General features: G+C 38.8%; 1 protein-coding gene across 2 annotated transcripts in view; it reads left to right on the forward strand.

Moving 5' to 3' along the window:
- The window catches only part of cadm2a (cell adhesion molecule 2a), a 508,011-nt gene that overhangs the window by 371,860 nt on the left and 116,360 nt on the right, over nucleotides 1-19,791 (forward strand). For both annotated transcript variants that reach the window (XM_073829450.1, XM_073829451.1), the window contains exon 3: nucleotides 7,344-7,493. In XM_073829450.1, the coding sequence (XP_073685551.1) occupies nucleotides 7,344-7,493 (150 nt within the window). The remainder of the gene's footprint in view (nucleotides 1-7,343; nucleotides 7,494-19,791) is intronic.

Here is a 19,791-nt window from a genome sequence, read left to right on the forward strand (position 1 = left end):
AAATAGTCCATGTCCATGAATGCATTATGGTACTCTCATGAACGTGCGTCAAAGACTGATATGAAAGAGAAGAAATTATTGAATAAAGTAGTTATTTTTGTTTCTTTGCGCTCAAAAAGTGTTATCGTAGCTTCATAACATTAAGGTTGCACCACTGATGTCACATGGACTGTTTTAGGAATGACCTTATCTTTTTGGACCTTGAACATGGCAGTTGTGTTGTTGTTGCAGGGTCAGAAAGCTCTCGGATTTCATTGAAAATATCTTAATTTGTGTTCTGAAAATGGGCAAAGGTCTTATGAGTTTGAAACAATTAATAATAATTAATGGCAGAATTAAAATGTTTAGGTGAACTATCCCATGTGTCTCACATTAGTGAAAAATTTTGTGGGCAAAAACGGTTCATTGCCTAACTACATAGTCAATTTCAAACAAACACGAACAAAATCGTAAAGGCAAACTGTTTCACCCTCACTTGAGACTCCGGATTGCGTAGATTTCTGTTAAAATGACTAGATTGTTATGTGACTAAAGCATAATTTTTCCCTCTCGCGATAAGTCATGACGACCGATGTTGGTAGGTTTATGTATGTTGCAGCCACTGTAGCCATTATTTTTAGTCGAAGGAGACGTAGATGTGTATCTTTAGCAAAGAATGGCTATTATAAACACAAGAATTGACTAGACTGGCCAAGTCGGAGCCACAATGCAGTGTAAATAAGGGGTTATCCAAGCATTAATGACAAGGAAAGCCCCTTATATTTGAGAGTGGCCGTGTATATATGACCCTGGACCACAAAACCAGTCATAAGGGTAAATTTTTTAAAATTGGGATTTATACATCAGCTGAAAGCTGAATAAATAAACTTTCACTGATGTATAATTTGTTAGGACAATATTTGGCCGAGATACAACTATTTGAAAATCTGGAATCTGAGGGTGCAAAAAAACTGAATATAGAGAAAGTCAGTGTTGTCCAAATTAAGTTTTTAGCAATGCATATTACTAATCAAAAAGCAAGTTTTTATATATTGACCATAGGAAATTTACAAAATATCTTCATGGAAATGTATGTTTGGCTATTGCTACAAATACACCCGTTTTACTTATGACAGGTTTTGTGGTCCAGAGTCACATATGAGGTGTACTGTATCTTGGAGGTTATAGTACATTTAAAGAATGGTCATGTGTTTTTTACGCATGCCAAGTGACCTGTAAATGTGAAAAAAACTTTTTTCTATTGCAGATTTGCCCGAAAAAAGCACCTCATCTGAGCATAAAAACTGTTTTGCGATATATGGGAGTTTTTGCAAAATGAATGCGTTTTCATTGGCCGTATTTTTAATTCCTAATTTTGAAGGGTAATGGAAACACAGCTACAGTTTGTCCTTCCGTTTTCTAGACCAGAGTATGTGAGTGCTACAGAGTTGCGTAATTAGTTTCAATTTGTTTAAATAAATTGTTTAAGTGTCATGACGGCTGATTTGTGTTGAAAAATATGGGCCGCTCGTCTTCTGTCAGCGTGGTCAAGGCTAAAAGTCAAGGGCATGACTACCTACAGGCTGGCCTCAGCATCTCAGCAAGCTAAAGCATACTTGCTAAAGGTCATCTTGTTACTGTTCACCGCTGAAAGGTTATGGAGATACGTGGGCTTGAAGAGGCAAGACAGATCACTCATGCAGCAGATTCATGTTTTGCGTCATCGCAAATGTTGTGAGAGCCTCTAAACATTAGCAGATTGAGGGTGAGAAAAAGCACACAAAAAAAAAACAGCTGCGAAAATGTCAGTTGCGGTGCTTAAATTATGTTTTATAATATGTCTGCTAGCACAAAAATGAAGTGAGGTGTTGTCTAGACTTTGTACTTGTAAAGTTTTCTAGTTTAAAGCAGTATGTAAAAATTACTCTCCCTGCTATTCCTTTAAGATTTCACACAATTAGTATGTTAATTGATATTAAAATAAGGAAAATCTTGGAAATCTGTCGGATGTCAGTTCCTTTACGTCACATGAGACTTTTCCTCTTTGTTTTCTACCTCTCAGTGGGAGAGTTATTGAGGACGTTTAGGAGAGGCCGGAGCTAATTTTATATTTTGCTCGTTGAGAGGGAGGGACGTACACACAGGAAGGAGAAACAGAGGGGAAGAGGAGAACAGGAGACATACATACAGGGAGAGAGAGAGAGCTCAAGCAGCATTAGACAGGCCTGATCCCAGGAGAGATTTGTTTCAATCAAACGCCTCTGACCAGAAAGAAGGGCTCACCTCACCGCTCTATTAAGTCGACACTTGAGCGTGCTGGTGTTGATCAAATCATCGCAACACACAAAGGGTCCCAAGAGCAGGATCACTATACAGAAAGAACAAGATACAGTAGATGCAAAACTGCCCTCTTTGAATAACCTTTTTAGTTCTCCCAAAGAGAAATGAATACAGAGACCCTGTTTCAATTTACAATTTACAATTTCAGTGATTGGATTATAAAAAAGTGAGTCGAAGACTGACAGGGAAGAGAAGAAATTGTTGATGAAAGTCATTATTTGTGTATTCTCATAGCTTCATGACGGATGAACCACTGATGTCACATGGACTTTTTTAACGATGTCCTCACTTCCTTTCTCGGCTTTGAACGTGGTAGATGCTTTGCTGTCTTTAGAAAAATCCTTCAGGTCCCACAATTTTTGGGTGTTTCCAGCATTTTTGTGTATTTGATCCCTTTCCAGCAATGACTGTATGATTTTGAGATCCATATTTTCACACTGAGGACAACTGAGGGACTCATATGCAACTATTACAGAAGGTACAAATGGTCACTGATGTTTTAGAAGGAAAAACAATGCATTAAGCATTAAGAACCTGGGGGTGAAAACTTTTGGAATTTTAAGATCAGGGTAAATTTAACTTATTTTGTCTTCTGGGAAACGTGACCATCTTCTGTAGTTTCTGAAGGGCAGAGCTAAATGAAAAAAAAAAGATATTTAGGCAAAATAAGAAAAAGGTACATATTCATTCTGTTCAAAAGTTGGCTCTTAATACTGTACATCATTTTCCCTTTTAGAGCATCAGTGAGCGTTTGAACCTTCTGCAATAGTTGCATATGAGTCCCTCAGTTGTCTATATGTAAACATCTTTTATGTAAAATATCTTATTCAGGTCAGAACTAAATAAAAAACAACATGCATTTTGTATGATCCCTCTTATTTTGATCAAATAATTAACATTTTGCAAAATATGCGAGGTGTATGTAAACTTTTGATCTGCTTAATTTTTGGTTTGACCTTTCATATATGATTTAAACAGTTTTATTTTTCATTCATAATTTTACTTTAAGTTTTGTGTTGCAAGTTACCTCAGTGTTGAACTTTTGAACAGTTTTAACTCTTCCACTAAGTATATATACTCCATTTTTCCCCTGTATGTTTTAAAGTATTATGTTTTCAGCATTGTGGGTAGTTTCAGGTGTCTCTCAGCAGTTGTTTGTTATTCATAAGCACTCTTAGCTGGAAATATGCAAAAAAAAAAAAAACAGGCATTTCTGAATAGCTGGAAGCACATCTCGAAAATACTCTTTGCATTAATGGTAAAAACCTGTCCAAAACTTAACATATTTCCAGCGCAGAGCGAGTAGAATGGACTCGTTTGAACAACAGCATGAATTGTCCGTGGAGGACTTTGAAGAGCCTGTCTAAGTCCTTCAATTTTAGTTCTTCCTAAAACTGCTGAACACAGTTTATTGCATTATAATTTATCGTAATATATACTGTTTATTTTGTAATATTATTATTTATTTATTTATTTTACATTATTATTATCTGTTCAGACTTGCTGCTGACATACATTCTTATTTCTTATCCTTCCTGAATGGTAACACCTCAGTAATCATCTTCAGCATTCGCACACTTTTAAACCCTCCTGGGATTTCTTAAGTTGACAGATTTCGTTTATCTTAATTGTTTGTTATCAACCACATGTGTAAAAATAGAGCCAGATTTGCACCTACAGTTTTGGTGCAGTTTCCCATGACTGATTTCCCCTGGATCTTGACCCTTTCTCCTGATTATAGAGAGAAGAGTGATGAGGGATGGGGATGAGAAAATGAGGCAGGAGAAGATCAAGGAAGCAGAGAGAGAAAGAACTAGAGACAGGGGCTGGCAGGCCATGCTTCATGCAAAACACAGATGAATAATGTATCCTGCCTACCTAGAGTAATACAGATCCATTTCTCTGTCTCTTTCTTTCTCCGCCTGTAATGCTGTGGTCTGTAGGAAACCTTAATCAGGTAGTAAATGAGCTACTCTACTGTCTCATATGACCCCTGAGCCAGAAAGGGTCATGTTTTGGCTGGTTAGCATGCCATAACTATACCCAGACATGATTTATATTATTATGTATGTTATATAGTATTAGTTATATATAATCCATGTGCATTATGACAGGCAGTCAACACATATATTGCAAATACAGTTCACCCAAAAAAAAAAAAAAAAAAAAAAAATCTGTCATTATTTAGTCACCCTTATGTTGGTCCAAACCTGTATGAGTTTCTTTCTTCTGTTGAACACAAAAGATAATATTTTGAAGAATGTGGGTAACCAAACAGTTGGCTTTTGGCTTGATATCGACATTAGCCATCAAAAAATTCCTATTGGATTTTCAAAATCCTCTTGAATTTATGGGAATTTAAGGTGCATTTACAGAATCTACAACTAAAAGCAGAACTGAACTCTACTCCTGCATGAACAAGACAAAAAAATTGTAGCAAAATGACCCGAATCTCACGTTTTCTTATCATACGTTATCTGCAAGTTTGTTGCAAATAAATCTCATTAACATTACAGTGATAAGCTGCAGCACAATAGTATTTTCTCCTCATACTAATCAAGACTGTGGAATATGCAACTGTTTCTGTCTCACTAAAACAAGCGAGGAAATTAAATAAATCCCAAACGGACGCCTCCTCAGTGTTTGTGTGTATGTAATATGACCGCCAGAGGCACGGAAAAGAAATAAGCGCCACAGCTGGCCGACGTGCTCTTCTGTCAGGAAGCCTGCGGAGAGGCCCTTAGCAGCTCTCGCTCTCTGTCTCTCACTCGCTCACACTTCTTGTCCTCCTGGTTCTCTTATGAAAGCTACACCATGTCTGGACGAGCTCTCAAATCAGGCTAATTGTGACACGCTGCAATTAGCGGCGAACAGAAAAAGATGCTAAATTTGCAGAGTTGAATCCAACTAGATAGCCGTCGATCTCTATTTCTCTCATCAGCCACCAATCTGTGCTCACCGTGTCCTAATCATGCGCTAAATCACATATTTCGCATTTTAATCCATGACTTCTCCGGGTGTGTGGTTGCTATTTTCATTATTTCTCTTTCAGTCAGAACTTAAACATGACTTCGTACTCAAACTTGCTTGGTTAGGACATGGAGTTTCTTTTTACATCACGCCATCGTCCTTCTCCTTTATCTATTACATCACATTCAAACATTTTTCATATCTCCTGACGTCCTATTGTCTGGCAGCGGTGGCGCTGGAGATGTTGACCTCTGGTCTGTGAGAGTCATCACTTCTTCACTTTAAATAAATACAGATTATTCATCTATCATGTCCTCTCCAGGGTTGTCTTTATATATATATATATATGTGTGTGTGTGTGTGTGTGTGTGTGTGTGTGTGTGTGTGTGTGTGTGTGTGTGTGTGTGTGTGTGTGTGTGTGTGTGTGTGTGTGTGTGTGTGTGCGTGTGAGAGAGTGTACAGTTTTTCATTAGCTCCTCTCCCTGCACAAGGTGATCTGTTATTGCCTGTCTAACCCTGGGGTGCCGTGATGGATGTCAGTTTGTGAATTATTTCTCACTGAGCTAAACCTTTATTCAGTCTTTGGCTGAGATTGTAGTAAGCAAGGGCTGACGAGTGACCCTTATCTGAGGTTTTTAGGTGTTTAGGGAAGGTCCTTTTTTGTTTCTGTTGTCATTTTCCTGCTGTTCAATATGGCAGAGATGAATGAGTTTAATTCATTTGCCATTTTATTGGTTGTTTACCTTTAAAATGGACATTGGATGCCCATTTTCCAAGTTGGTATGACTGTATGGTATGGTATGATGTGTGTGTGTGTGTGTGTGTGTGTGTGTGTGTGTGTGTGTGTGTGTGTGTGTGTGTGTGTGTGTGTGTGTATTTGGTGGTGCGTTACCATCAAAAACAAAACTAATCAATTTTTTTGTTTAGTGATAGTGAGTCCCTTGTTTGTCCTGAACAGTTAACTCCCTCAGGTCCTACTAATTCTTTGGTATTTTAACCCTTTCCAACAATGACTGTAGGATTTTGAGATCCATATTTTCACACTGAGTACAACTGAGTGACTCATATGCAACTATTACAGAAGGTTTAAATGCTCGCTGATGCTCCAGAAGGAAAAACGATGCATTAAGAGCCAGGGGTGAAAACTTTTGAACAGAGTGAAGATGTACATTTTTCTTATTTTGCCCTGATCTTCAAATTCCAAAAGTTTTCACCGCCTGGGTCTTAATGCATTGGGTTTTCTTCTAAAGCATGAGTTTGAACCTTAATATTAAAAAAATAATAATAATAATAAAAAACTTTTTAGGTGAAAATGAAAAATTTTATGTGGGAAATTGACTTGCAGTTCAAAAACACTGGGCCTTCACAATACCTTAACATCATGTTGCTAAATTTGCAGGCGAAAACAACCAGTTTTATTCTGATTTCTGATGAGTCCTCAATTCTTTCAACACCTCCAGGTAGAACTCCTGCCACAAAAGCTGCTTATTGTCATCTGGTTGCCTTTGAAAACAGACCTGAATCTTTCTTCACACATCTTGTGTTTCTGAAGGCATGAGTTTAGCAGTTGCCTGCTCTGCTCATGTGTTTCTGACTCAATTATGATTTAGCGTTGAATTATGCAAGTAACTTTTATCACCTTCTGTACTCACCCACGTTTAGATGTAAATAGCTCTCTTCCACTTTTGCCTTTCTGGAACAACTCTTCCACAAACCAAACCACATGATCTGAGCTTCAGCAAAACGCATTATAGCCAGAGGTTGCGCTGCAAATAGTCATTATCTGTCACTTTGACTGACTAGGTTGTATATTTTCCGTCATGCTCTATTTTTAACTGTCTGTAAAACATTGTAATGCTTGGTGTTTCTTATGTGGCATTAATATTACAAGAACTTCTGTGGAAGAGATGTTTTACTCTTCCCAAGTGCTGTGGTTTTGGGCTTTTTTGTCTTCATTCTTTATCCACAGCTGCTCTCATGCTAAAGGTTGAATGATCCATATGTTGCTGTGGTTGTGCCCCTTGCCTCACACACTCTCTGTCTGTCTCTTCCAGGAGCACAAATCCAGTTCCCTATCGTCCAGAACATGACTGTGACAGAAGGAGGAATAGCCAACTTGACCTGCCGTGTGGAACACAATGACAACACCTCCCTCCAGTGGTCAAACCCTGCACAACAGACGCTCTTCTTTGGGGACAAGAAAGGTGAGTGATCGCCACTAAACTCATATCTTTGGCTTGTGTGTTATTGGAAGATGGACCTCAGCTGAATGAAATTTTAATAGAGGAACGTTGAAGGATTGTGCTGTTTTACTACAGTTTAGAAGGGTTGTGAAGATAGATTGCTGACAGCTAGTATATTAACTCTGAGTTCTGTTTCAAAACATCGAGAGCTCTATTTAAAGCATTTTAAATCATCATAGGTGCACAAAGTCTGTTCCAAACGTCTTCTTAAAATAGCCTTCATATCAGGAATAAAGCTATAATGATGTGTGTATTTACTTTAATAGAGGGTTTGCACTTACGTCACGGTTTGGTCAGTTACCCGGATGTGTGGCCATATTGGTGATACTTGGATGTAAACAACAGTGTGGATTGCACGGTTAATGTACTACTGAATATGTTGTTCTGCTAATTTATACTGTCTGAAGCTGCTAAATCATATAAAGAAGGACTTAATAAACAGGAAAGGGTGGAAATTTTTTGACAAACTAAAGTTAATGTATGAGATATGTATGAGCAGTATTAATTAAGATGATAGCATAATTTTTTAACTACCTGTCTGGAAATGATAAGAACAAACACGAATGTTGTCAAGATTTTTGCCCTGGAAATCTTGGTTCAGTTTGGTCTAAAACAAACGCCTATTATTCCTCAGACAGTTCTTTTCACTCTTCTCCTTGATTTGTTCTTGGCAGTCTATAGTACTCCAGATGTTTTTCCCGGTCCGACCGATTAGTACAGCCCAAAATATGACAATGATTGACCATTTCCAGCAGCAATACTCAGCAAAATATGCAAGTTTCGTTCGGTTCAGTGTTTACGTTCAGTTCTGTCAAAATTGTTGATTAAGGACGTGCCATGAAAACACTCTATTATGCTACCTTAATTATATTAGTTTAATGAAAATAAATCCAAAACATGGAAAAGTTCAGGAAAAACAAAATCCAATATAAGCTAAATGAAACAATTATTCCAGTATGATGGACAAGCTCAGTAAAGATATAAATCCAACATGGCAGATAATCTCAGTAACTAAATAAATACATAAACAAACCCAGAATGACAGAAAAAAATAAATCCAATTTGGTTGACAAGATTAGTGAAAATTGAAATTAAAATGGTTCGAAAAAAATACAATTATTCGAAAATGGCAGAAAAGCTCTGTGAAAAAAAAAAAAAGCTGAAAAAAGCCGGTGAGCTAATTGGGGTTTGTTTTTGGATAAGCGAGGAGAATTCTTCTTGAAACCATCCCAAACAACATGTTGAGAGAGTCTCTGGCCACTAAATTCTTCTCCTCGCCATGCTTTAGGGCAATATTATAGACGCATGTCCTCTTCCAGGCAGATTTCTAACGTCTTTAGTGGAATGGAACGTCTTAATAATTGTCCTGAAGGTAAAAATGGGGATTTTCAATGCTTTAGCTCTTTTCTTACAGCCACTTTCTGTTTTGTGAAGTTTAACACTCTTGTTCTGCGCATCAGATTAATTATCTGATGAGATGATGGATAATTAAGAGAATTTGGCCTTTTTGTTCCTCATATTTATAATCCTGTGGACCATTTCATGCTCCTAGTCACTCTGGTCTGCTTAAAAAAAATGGAAATATGAATGGAAATATTCTTTAGAGCTATTTTACTCATAAGAATTTCTAGGGATGGCAATAATTTTGGCCAGCATGCATTGGAGAAAACATTTATTTCATAATGAGATTTTCCACCCACTTTCAATTGTTTCACTTCAATGAATTCAAGGTTAAAATTTTGTGAATTTTTTGAATGAAAGATTAAAAAGATAAAAGATGCAAATTTATTTTCACAGCCGCCTTTGATCATTTTTTACCAAGGGTGCCAACATTAATGGAGGGCACCATGCAACATGATGAATAAGTTCAGTGACAAAAAAGTAAAAACTTAATAATAAATCCACTATAGTGGAAATACTTTAGTGGAAAAACGATTAGTCACGATTAATCGGTTCTAGGGCTGCAACTAACGATTATTTTGATAATCGATTAGTTCGCCGATTAATTTTTCGATTAATCGATTCGTTGGCTTAAAAATTCCAATTATTTATTTATTTTTTAAATCACACTATTCCACATTCTGAATGCTATGAAAACACAGTGCTTAACCATTTACAACAATTCACCTGTTGTAATAAAGAGAAAGGACAAATATCTGAAGAAAAACACACTAACAAGCATAAAATACAGTTTTTATTTATTCTGCCGTGGCAGTGTTTAGTGTCCCACCAACAGCAGTGAGCGCAAGAGTTCCGCGTTCAAATGCACGCAGTAAGCTGAAGCTGGCCCAAAGCCCCAGCTAAAGTACTTAGGCCTACCATGAATGTGGAGGGGAAAAGTAAGGAGATATTCATATTATTTATTAATAAACTAGTATTTTCTGAGTGCATCTTTATGGATTAGGCATATAGCTAATAAAAGAGTTTTGTTTTCAATTTGAATTATTTCGTTTTATAGTATGAAGTAATAATTTAAAGTAAATTTATTACTCTTACATTTATGAGCAAAAATGAAGTTTCACATAGCACTCGCACCTCCATGTCCTGCAAAGCTTTTAATCTCCGCACAAACTATTGGATATGCGCCTATTAGTAGCCTACACATTTATCTAGGTTAAACGATTAAACTAATATTGTGATATGCTTAATTTTTATTTATTTATTTTTTTTTATTTTTTTTTTTTATCTAAAGATTTTAATTTAAATCGTGATGATTTGAGAAGGCTAAACTGATCTATCTGCCGCCGGCCGCTTTGTCGTTACTTTAAAAAACAAAAACTTGAATTTCACAAATAAAACATGTTCCAAATATATTTCTAAATTAACTTTATAAACTAAAGAAACGAAAATAAATGTAATTACTTTGCTATTAAAAACAGCAGCTGTTCAATGGGGAAGAGAAAGAGAACTCGGCCAGTAATTCTGATGAGCTGTAACGTTAGAGGTTGTAGGAATTTTTGCAACGAATGTTTGTTTAATAGCCTATTTAACGCTTATTTAGGCTACTTTCTTATTTAAATGTATTATTTCGTTGATTTATTTTAGTGTTTTGTAGACAGCTTGTTCACCGACAGAAATTGCAAAACACGCACGTTCGTGAATAACGTTTAAGCCTCATTTATTTATAAAACACCGCACCACCGGCGGTGGTTAAAATCTGCCACCGTCACAGCCCTACTGTTCATACCCTCCATAAATACGCGCACTACATGTTGTATTTAAATCTAAATTTAACATTCAACGACAGATGTTTCAGCACAATGAATGTTTTTGCGCTGAGTTGAGTATCAATTGTCTCCCTTTCTGTGTTCTGTGTTCCGGCTGTCTGACACGCTCATTCAGTAAAGATTTAAACTGCCAGAATGGATTTTTAAATGGAAAATCTCGAGTGAATTTGTGACATTTACAGATAAAGATATGACCGCAAACTGAAAGTTTTCATGCTGAGGACGCAAACGGATCTCAAAGCGCCTCACAGGGCAAGCCATCACTCTATTAGTTTTAAATAAGGAATTCTCATGTTTTGAGCAGCTTGGATCACGTAACTCTCCTGCAGCATCTCAGTCTGTTTCCTCCACTATTTTTAGATGCATTTTGTCTATAGAAATGCGTCATTCAGTGCTGTTATTTGACGTGATCCTCTGAAGTTGTACGTGCACTGTGGGCGGACCCGATTCATCGATAATGAGAATCGTTGTCGACAAATTTCATTATCGATAATAATCGATTTTATCGATTAGTTGTTGCAGCCCTAATCGGTTCAAAATAAAAGTTTATGTTCAGCTCTACAAAAGTTAATCAAAGATGGCAAACAAAGCAAGAAAAATAACATTTATAAACTGTAATTCATTCAATGCTAAAAAATATCAATAAAAACAGAAATTTGAATAGGGCATGTACAGTGCCTTTTGAAATTATTCATACCCCTTCATTTTTTTACACATTTTGTTATGTTGCTGCCTTATGTTAATCTACTTTAAATTACTTTTTTTCCCACATCAATCTACATTCCCTACTCCATAATGGCAAAGCAAAAAATAGGTTTTTAACATTTGTGCAAATTTATTAAAAATAAAAAACTGAAAAGATTGCGTTGCATAAGTATTCATACCCTTTTCTGGGACACTCGAAATTTAGCTCAGGAGCATTCATATTGCTTCTAGATGTTACTACACTTCGAGTGGAGTTAAACTGTGGCAAATTCATTTGAATGAGTATGATTTAGAAAGGCACACACCTCTCAGAAAAGGTCTAACAGCTGAAAATGCATATCAGAGCAACTATAGGGCAGATAACTGCCTGTAGAGCTCAGTGACAGACTTGCGTTAAGGCAATGATCTAGGGAAGAGTTCAGAAAAAAATCTGCTGCATTGAAGGTTCACAGAAGCATTATCCATAATGGAAGACGATTGGAACAAGTAGGACTCTAGAAAATGTCTGCCAGCCCACATCCAAGCTGACAGAGCTTGAGAGGTGAAAAGGTGAGGCAAAGAATGGCAGATAATTGCCAAATGCAGATGTGCAAAGCTTGTCACATCATACCCAAAAAGACTTGAGGCTGTAAAGGTGCTTCAACTATGTACTGAGTTAAGGGTATGAATACTTATGCAATGTACTTATTTCAGTGTTTTATTTTTAATAAATTTGTAAAATTTGCAAATCTGGTTTTTGCTTTGTAATTATTATGGTGTATGGAGTGTAAATTGATGTGGGGAAAAACTAATTTAAAGCAGTTTAACATAATTCTGCAACAAAACAAAATGTGAAAAAAATGAAGTGGTATGAATACTTTTGCAAGGCACTGTATATTCATGATTATAAGAGCATTTTGACGTTATTCTCACACTTTCTCTCTCGCTTCTTTCTCATTTCATGACTGTAAGCCCAGCTAATAAGGAACGTTAACACAACTTACACAAACATTTTCTAAAGGTTATGTAAACTTCAGGATACAACATTCTTAAAGTAATATTTATAGAACATTTCTCTCATTGTTGAGAGAAAATTTTCTTTAAAGAATGTTATATTCTGAGTAAAAATGGTTTATAGAATGTTTAAATAATCAGGAAAAAAAATTAAAACTTTAACGATTTATAAAGATTGTAAATCCAACATTGTCAGAACATATATTTGCTGGGATGCTGTTGTCTTTGAAGGCTATATAGGGAGTAGGAAACTTGGAAGAAAGTTTCAGAATCCCATTTTATGTACAAAGATTTACAGCTGTAGCTCATTGTCTGAGATAAAGGGTGGAATACATCATCTGGTTTTCCTTCCATGCCGAGCTGGATGTTGTAAAATGGCTTTGTGTTCACCTGTTGTATGATTGGTTGGCAATAAATTTCTGTGGAGAATCGATATCGGTCTGGGCAAAGCTTTATAAGACACACTTTTACCCGTAAACACCCTTAATCAAGAGCAGACGCAAAATCAACAACTAGACAGTCTCCTGGACTCCCACACATACAATCACGAGAGCGCGTGCGCGCACATCCACGAGAAAGTGGGACAGCAGGTTGATTAATGTTGTGGAATACTAACAGATTACATTTGATAAATGAGGTATGGGAGGTGAGCCATTTAAAGGACTCTCCACTGCAGCGTTAAAGATATCTACTGTTCCCAGATCAGATCAATATGGAGCAGGAGTGTTATCACAGGCTCTGCAAATGCCCCGTTCATTATGTCAGCAGAGCTTTTCGCATGGAAGTAATCATGGGACGTATTCGATACACCCGGCGGATTGGATTTTATAATGATATTGTGGCTCTCCATATCTGAGAATTCCCCAGGTCGTTTGTACGGAGATAATAAATGTCCTTTGATTTCTAAAAGATCCATGTGTCAAAGATAGCTTAGTGTTTCCTGGCCCACACAGACTCAGACATGAATGGTGTGATCAAAGAATACATGGAAGTAGAATAACAATTAGCTTGGAGTGGCGTTCAGGTGATGACTTTGTGTTCAGAGGCAGCTGACTTCAATCCTTACATATATAGAGTCGCTTTATGCTGCCGTCTCACACACAGTCAGAAACATGAAGCCCTATGAGTGATTGAGAATGTTCTCTCCAGTTTAGGAACATTTATTTTTGGCTTGTTAGTTCTTTGTCTTGAACAATTTTTATCACCCAGAGATGAAAATTCTGTCAGCATTTAATCTGTCTCTTGTCTGTCTGTCTTCTGTGGAGCGCAAACTGATTTGTTTGACGTGTTCAGAAGTTGGTGGTGACAAGTCGTTTTACATCCGCAATGAAAGTGCAAATTCCGTGCAACTTGACATAATCACAATAATCACAACTAGAGCTGCGAGATTAGTCAGAACTGGAATTGCAGTATGGCTTATTGCGATTTAATTCTGCGCTTCTGTTCTTTCACTTGTGAGCAGATTTATGTTTTCAGTGTCTCAGAGATTGTTTAATGTTTAAAAACTTAGGCAGCCATAAAAATATTCTAATGTTATGGTTGTATTGTAAAATAATGATTGAATAAATATAATATAATAAATATAATATAATATAATATAATATAATATAATAACATAATATAATTTTATAAATGATTGTAATTATCCATAAACACCATTTTGTAGTCAAATTTTGTTTATTTTTCTTTTTTAAAAAATCATGTTTTTAGTTTGTTAGTAGTAGTAGTGAAGTAGCAGCAATGTAAAATAATATTTAAATGCATTATTATTATTATTATTATTATTATTATTATTATTTTAACTATATGGATATATAATATTTAAATGTTTTTTGCTTTTATTTAGTAGAAGTAGTAGTAAAGTGGTAGTAGTAATATTAAATAATATTGTGTGTGTGTATATATATATATATATATATATATATATATATATATATATATATATATATATATATATATATATATATATATTACAGTCAGATATTACATGAATATTGCAGTGATTTAATATATTTTATTAAACATTTAATGTTTTTAATAATAATAATCATTATTAGAATTATTATACATTTATTATAATTTATTATTATTATTATTATTATTATTATTATTAAATACTGGATTTTTATTATTTTTATTATTATTATTTAGTATTATAATTATTAGTTTTATAATTATTAAATGCTTATTTTTTATTTTAGTCAAATATTGCAATATTCATATTTAATATATTTTATTATATATTTAATGTTTTTAACAACAACCACAAAAATAATAATAGTAATAATAATAATAATAATAATAATAATAATAATAATAATAATAAATTATAGTAATTGTAGTAATTAATAATTATGTATTATTATTATTATATATTTTTTATGTTTTATTTTGTAGAAGTAGTAGTAATATAAAATAATATTGTATCAATTTATAAATTACTTTTTTTTTCATTTTACAGTCAAATATTACAATAGTTATATTTTATAATTATATAAAAGAGTTACAATTGATATATTTTATATTATTGTTTTTATTCAGAATTTTCTTTTCTTTATTTCACAAATATCTTTCCTCAAATCTTGAAGCCCTATCATAACATATGTTGTGTTAAATATGCAGCTATGTTAAGCTATGAACAACCTTTCAATTTTAAATATAAATATAAAATGATCACATGGCTATAGGAATACAACAGAAGTAAACAGGACCAGCATTGCACAGGGTTTAAAACCAGACATTTAAAGCTCATATTTTTGTTAAAACACACACATGAATTATTATTGTTTATTATTTGAGCTGTGAAATTGTCTGTCTTTCATATGCTTTCATTAGCTGTTGTAATACCACACTCATTATTAACGCTTAAATATTTTGTGTCGCAGATGATGACAGTGTTTTTGTCAGCTTTGTAATTTAACTCCTCACCTAGGCCCAGTGCCCATCCACACCTGCCTGTTTTTCTGCATCAGTCTATAGTTAATTTGTGCAGATATGCTCTCATGCTGTGCCAGCACAGCGTTTCCCACAATTACATCCTCCTGAAGCTGGTTCAGTAGGAGGAACTTTGATTGGCCGAGCAGCACCTGCGAGGACGTCCTTGTGTGTTTTTATCCATGCAGGAGAGGAGGGTTGTTTGGATATGCCGTGTTGACTGCGATGAAGTGTGTAGACCTAGTCAACCGAGCAGAGCGATGACTTAATTATTAACACTACCAGCCCCAGATCAAACCAAAAAGTTTCACATTTGGGAAACAGTGTAATACGAAACACATCAGAAGCAGAGAAGAGGAAGCGATAATGGGGGGTTGTGAAATCCGCCTGCTAGGGATGGCGTCTGATTTGATTTAGAGCTTGGTGCAATCTAGCTGAACCAAGAGGAAATGTCTCTAGTTTGTGCCAGGAGCTGGTTTAATAGTTTATCCTTGCAAGCTGTCAGTCTATCTGATCACAGTCCTGACAGAAAACATCAATCACTCAGTTACTCACAAATTTAATTGCCTACACCATATAGATAACACTGTTTCAGTTTTGCTCTTCTCAGCAAAAAATTATTAGTTCTAAAAATGAAATGCCTCCTCGTATCAAGATAAATGTTTGTGCGAAATTTCAGTGCGATAAACTTTCATTTTTGAATGAATGACGGTTGATGTGTCAAAATTTCACAGTTTAAAAAAGGCAAGTAGTTAAATCAAACATTAAATTATGAAATTCGAAAACTGAAATTGTAGTTTCTTGTAAAACCCTAATAATCTTTGTTTAATTTAAAACTTAGTAAAATCATTTGCAATGATCATTTACAGTATATACAGTAAAAGTCAAAAGTTTACATACACTTTGCGTAATCTGCAAAATGTTAAATATTTTACCAAAATAAAAGGGATCATACAAAATACATGCTGTTTTTTTTTTATTTAGTACTGACCTAATTAAGATATTTCACATAAAAGATGTTTACATATAGTCCACAAGAGAAAATAATTGTTGCATTTATAAAAATGAACACGTTCAAAATCTCATATCATGATATGAGTACGTTTATTTCAAGGTAACGTCTAGGTTACAAAGGTAACCTTCGTTCCCCGAAGGAGGGAACGGAGACGTTACATTGGGATCTTGCGTGAGAGACCGATCATCTCTGAGCCTTATTAAAAAGGCCAATTGAAAATTGGCGAGTGGACGTGCGCGCCGGCCACGCCCCCGTACATACGGGTATATAAGATGGCGGCACCACTCAGTCAGGCTTTTGCTGAAGAGCCGGGAGAGCCCAGCGTCAGCGCGACGCCAGGGGCGTGGCAGGGGAATGTAACGTCTCCGTTCCCTCCTTCGGGGAACGAGGGTTACCTTCGTAACCTAGACGTTACCCCTTCAGTCGAATCACTTCGACGTTACATTGGGAACTTAGACCCATGGAAAAGGCCACGACCCTGACGCCGCGTTACGCACAACGCCACGTGCCGGCAGGTCTTCCCAGACGTGTCCGCAGGCGGTCATTGAACGTAACCTTCCCAACGCCCTGAGGCCCCATAAGGGGGGCCTACAGGGATGCCAGATGTACTGAAGCATGGGTTGGGGGGGCGGAGCACATGGAATTTGTACATGTGGAAGTGGGAATAATTCAATATATCCATAAAGCTTCTTAGGGATACACGAGGGAAACAGCGGTCTCCTCCGCTGGAATATATTGGAAAGTATAGCCACAACCTGCGGGGCGAAGGAGACCCAGGCAGGATCACAGTCAAGGACTACTCCGCATCTAGCCCTGACTGCGGGGCATGGAGGGCCCAGGGTTCACCGGAGGGAACATTCTGGGAGATAGCGCACGGATCCACGTGGGAATGGCGCAGCAAGCCGACACCAGCCGTCCTCCCGCTCGCCTGAAGTCTTATGTTAAGACACGGGAGGATACGGCCTCTGCGCGGAGGTTGTAGAACCTAGCGAAGGTATTAGGTGTCGCCCAGCCCGCAGCTCTCAGATATCTGCTAGTGAGGCGCCATGAGCCAACGCATAGGATTGAACACCTAAGGGGCATGGCTCTCCCTGATATAGATAAGACAGGGAGATGGCATCTACCACCCAATGAGCCACCTCAGTTTGGGGACAGCATTCCCTTTCTGCTGAACCCCGAAGCAGATAAGCTGCTCGGTGCGCCTGAAGTGCTGAGTGATTTCATTTTCACATAGACACAACATCGCAAGGCTGGGTCTGCCTCCTCCAGGGCAGAGCTTGCAGGTTCGCCACCTGATCGCGAAAAGGCGTGGTGGGAACCTTGGGCACAATAACCGGGCCGGGGTCTCAGGTTGTAACGTGAGAGCGCCGGGCCCGAATTTCTCGACACGCTTTGCTGGCAAGGAAAGCTTGTAGGTCTCCGTCCCTCTTAATAGGAGCCAGGGCAGTCAGGAGCGCCGTCTTAATGACAGGACTCGACTGAGGCCCATGGCTCCAACGGAGCGACCCGCGGCCTGAAAAGGCGACGGGGAGGTCCGAGAGGTATGAGATGCGGTCTGAGCACCTCCGGGGAACCTTAGTTTGCTTAATGGAGGCCAGGGCAGTCAGGAGCGCTGTCTTAATGACAGAAATTCTCGCTCGACTGAGGCCCGAGGCTCCAAAGGAGCGCCCCTCGGCCTGAAAAGGTGACGGGGAAGCTTCCTTACAGAGAAAGCTTGTAGGTCTCCTGCCCTCTTGATGGAAGCCAGGGCAATCAGGAGCGCTGTCTAAATGACAGGAATTCTAGCTCGACTGAGGCCAGTGGCTGAAAATGGAGCGCCTCGCGGCCCTGGGGGGCGACGGGGGGGTCCCAAGAGGGTATGAGGTGCTGTCTGGGCACCTCTGTGGAGCCTCACGACCAGTGGATGCTTACCTACTTGTTCCATCTACTGCATGTGATATGCGGCTAAGCGGCGGCATATATTCGGAGAGTCGAGGGGACAGCCTGCGCTCCAACTCTCCTGCAGGAAAGGAAGCATTACTGCAATCGTGTATCTCTGTGGGACCTCTCAGCGAGAGGAATGCCAGCAAATAGACCTCATCTCAGTGCGTAAGCCAGCCTAGTTAAGGGAGCTAGGTACCGAGAGATAGTTTCTATCACGGCCTGGGAGGCTGGAAAAGTCTATGGTGTCAATCCGTGCCCTTACAGGGAGGGACTGCCGCGAGGGGATGATTACTAAGACCTAAGTCCGGGTGGGCCATTCTTGTAGCGCAACCGACAGACTTACTCCTCGCCCTCCCTGGACTTGCACAGTGTCTGTGCAAGGAGGCTCGCTGGGGAAGGGCGTACTTGGGCCCCGGAGGTCAGCTGTGTGCCAGTGTTACTCTGAAAGAGGCAGCTGGCAATGGGAGGAATCGGAAGACGAGCGGATGTGGCTGGCCTACCGAAATACTCCAAACTAGCTGCGTCACGGGGTGGAGTCGCCATTCTGCAGGTGGGTGGACTGCCGTGAGAGCCGACAGGCTGCACGGTTGAGTTTACCTGCTTCGAGTGAATGGCAAGTAGCAAAATCTGCCACGTCAGACTCCATGGGAGCAGATGGGGAAGTTGTAAGCCTCTGTCGTACATGGCAACCCAACCCGTGGTAAGCCACGGGCTAGCTTGTCGGCAATACTGCAGGAAAAAGCCAGTCCGGAGTGAGCCGAGATGCCATGCCCATCATGGGACTCGATCGTGCTGAAGCGGTCTCACATGAAACAAGCTTAGCGGCTTTTAAGCGGCTCGAGCTGTCATGTGCCCCAGGAGCCTCTGGTTTTTGAGAGGGACCGCTGTATTGTGCCTGATTAACTCAGGGACTACAGCACTGACTGCGCGCTCTTGGTAGCAAGGCGGGCCGTCTTGTGGACCGAGTCGGGCTCCCGACCGAGGAAAAGGATTCCCTCGGTTAGCCTGAAGGACCAGATGGCGGGGGTGCCGAAGCACCAGGTCCCTGTATTCGCACAACGGAACTCCCGAGTGGGCTGGTAAGGCACCAGTCGAAGAGACGGTTGAAAACGCGAATTCCTGTCTGCCGAAGAGGGGACAGGGGAGCTCCCATGGCCTAAAGAAGGCAGGAAGGAGGGGGACTGGCCAAATGGAAGCACCTCGCGCTGAAGTGCTCGATCCCCGGGGCAGACCGCAGAAGGGGTGTGCGCCGGGGAAAGATCGAGGCGCGACAGCGGGTGCCCTTCAGGCAGATGGCTGCGACCCAGCCCTGGAGACGGAAACATAGCTGTATGTGCGTCGTCGTGAGCATATGTGCCGACAGCCTAAGAAGGGATCGGAACAGAGCTCCATCCAGGGCGGAGGTTAACCCACCACTCTAACTGGACACGCGAAGTCGGGACTCTTGTCAAATCCCGACCTT

Source organism: Garra rufa, chromosome 23, assembly GCF_049309525.1.
Source record: "Garra rufa chromosome 23, GarRuf1.0, whole genome shotgun sequence".
In the NCBI taxonomy this organism is placed as follows: domain Eukaryota; kingdom Metazoa; phylum Chordata; class Actinopteri; order Cypriniformes; family Cyprinidae; genus Garra; species Garra rufa.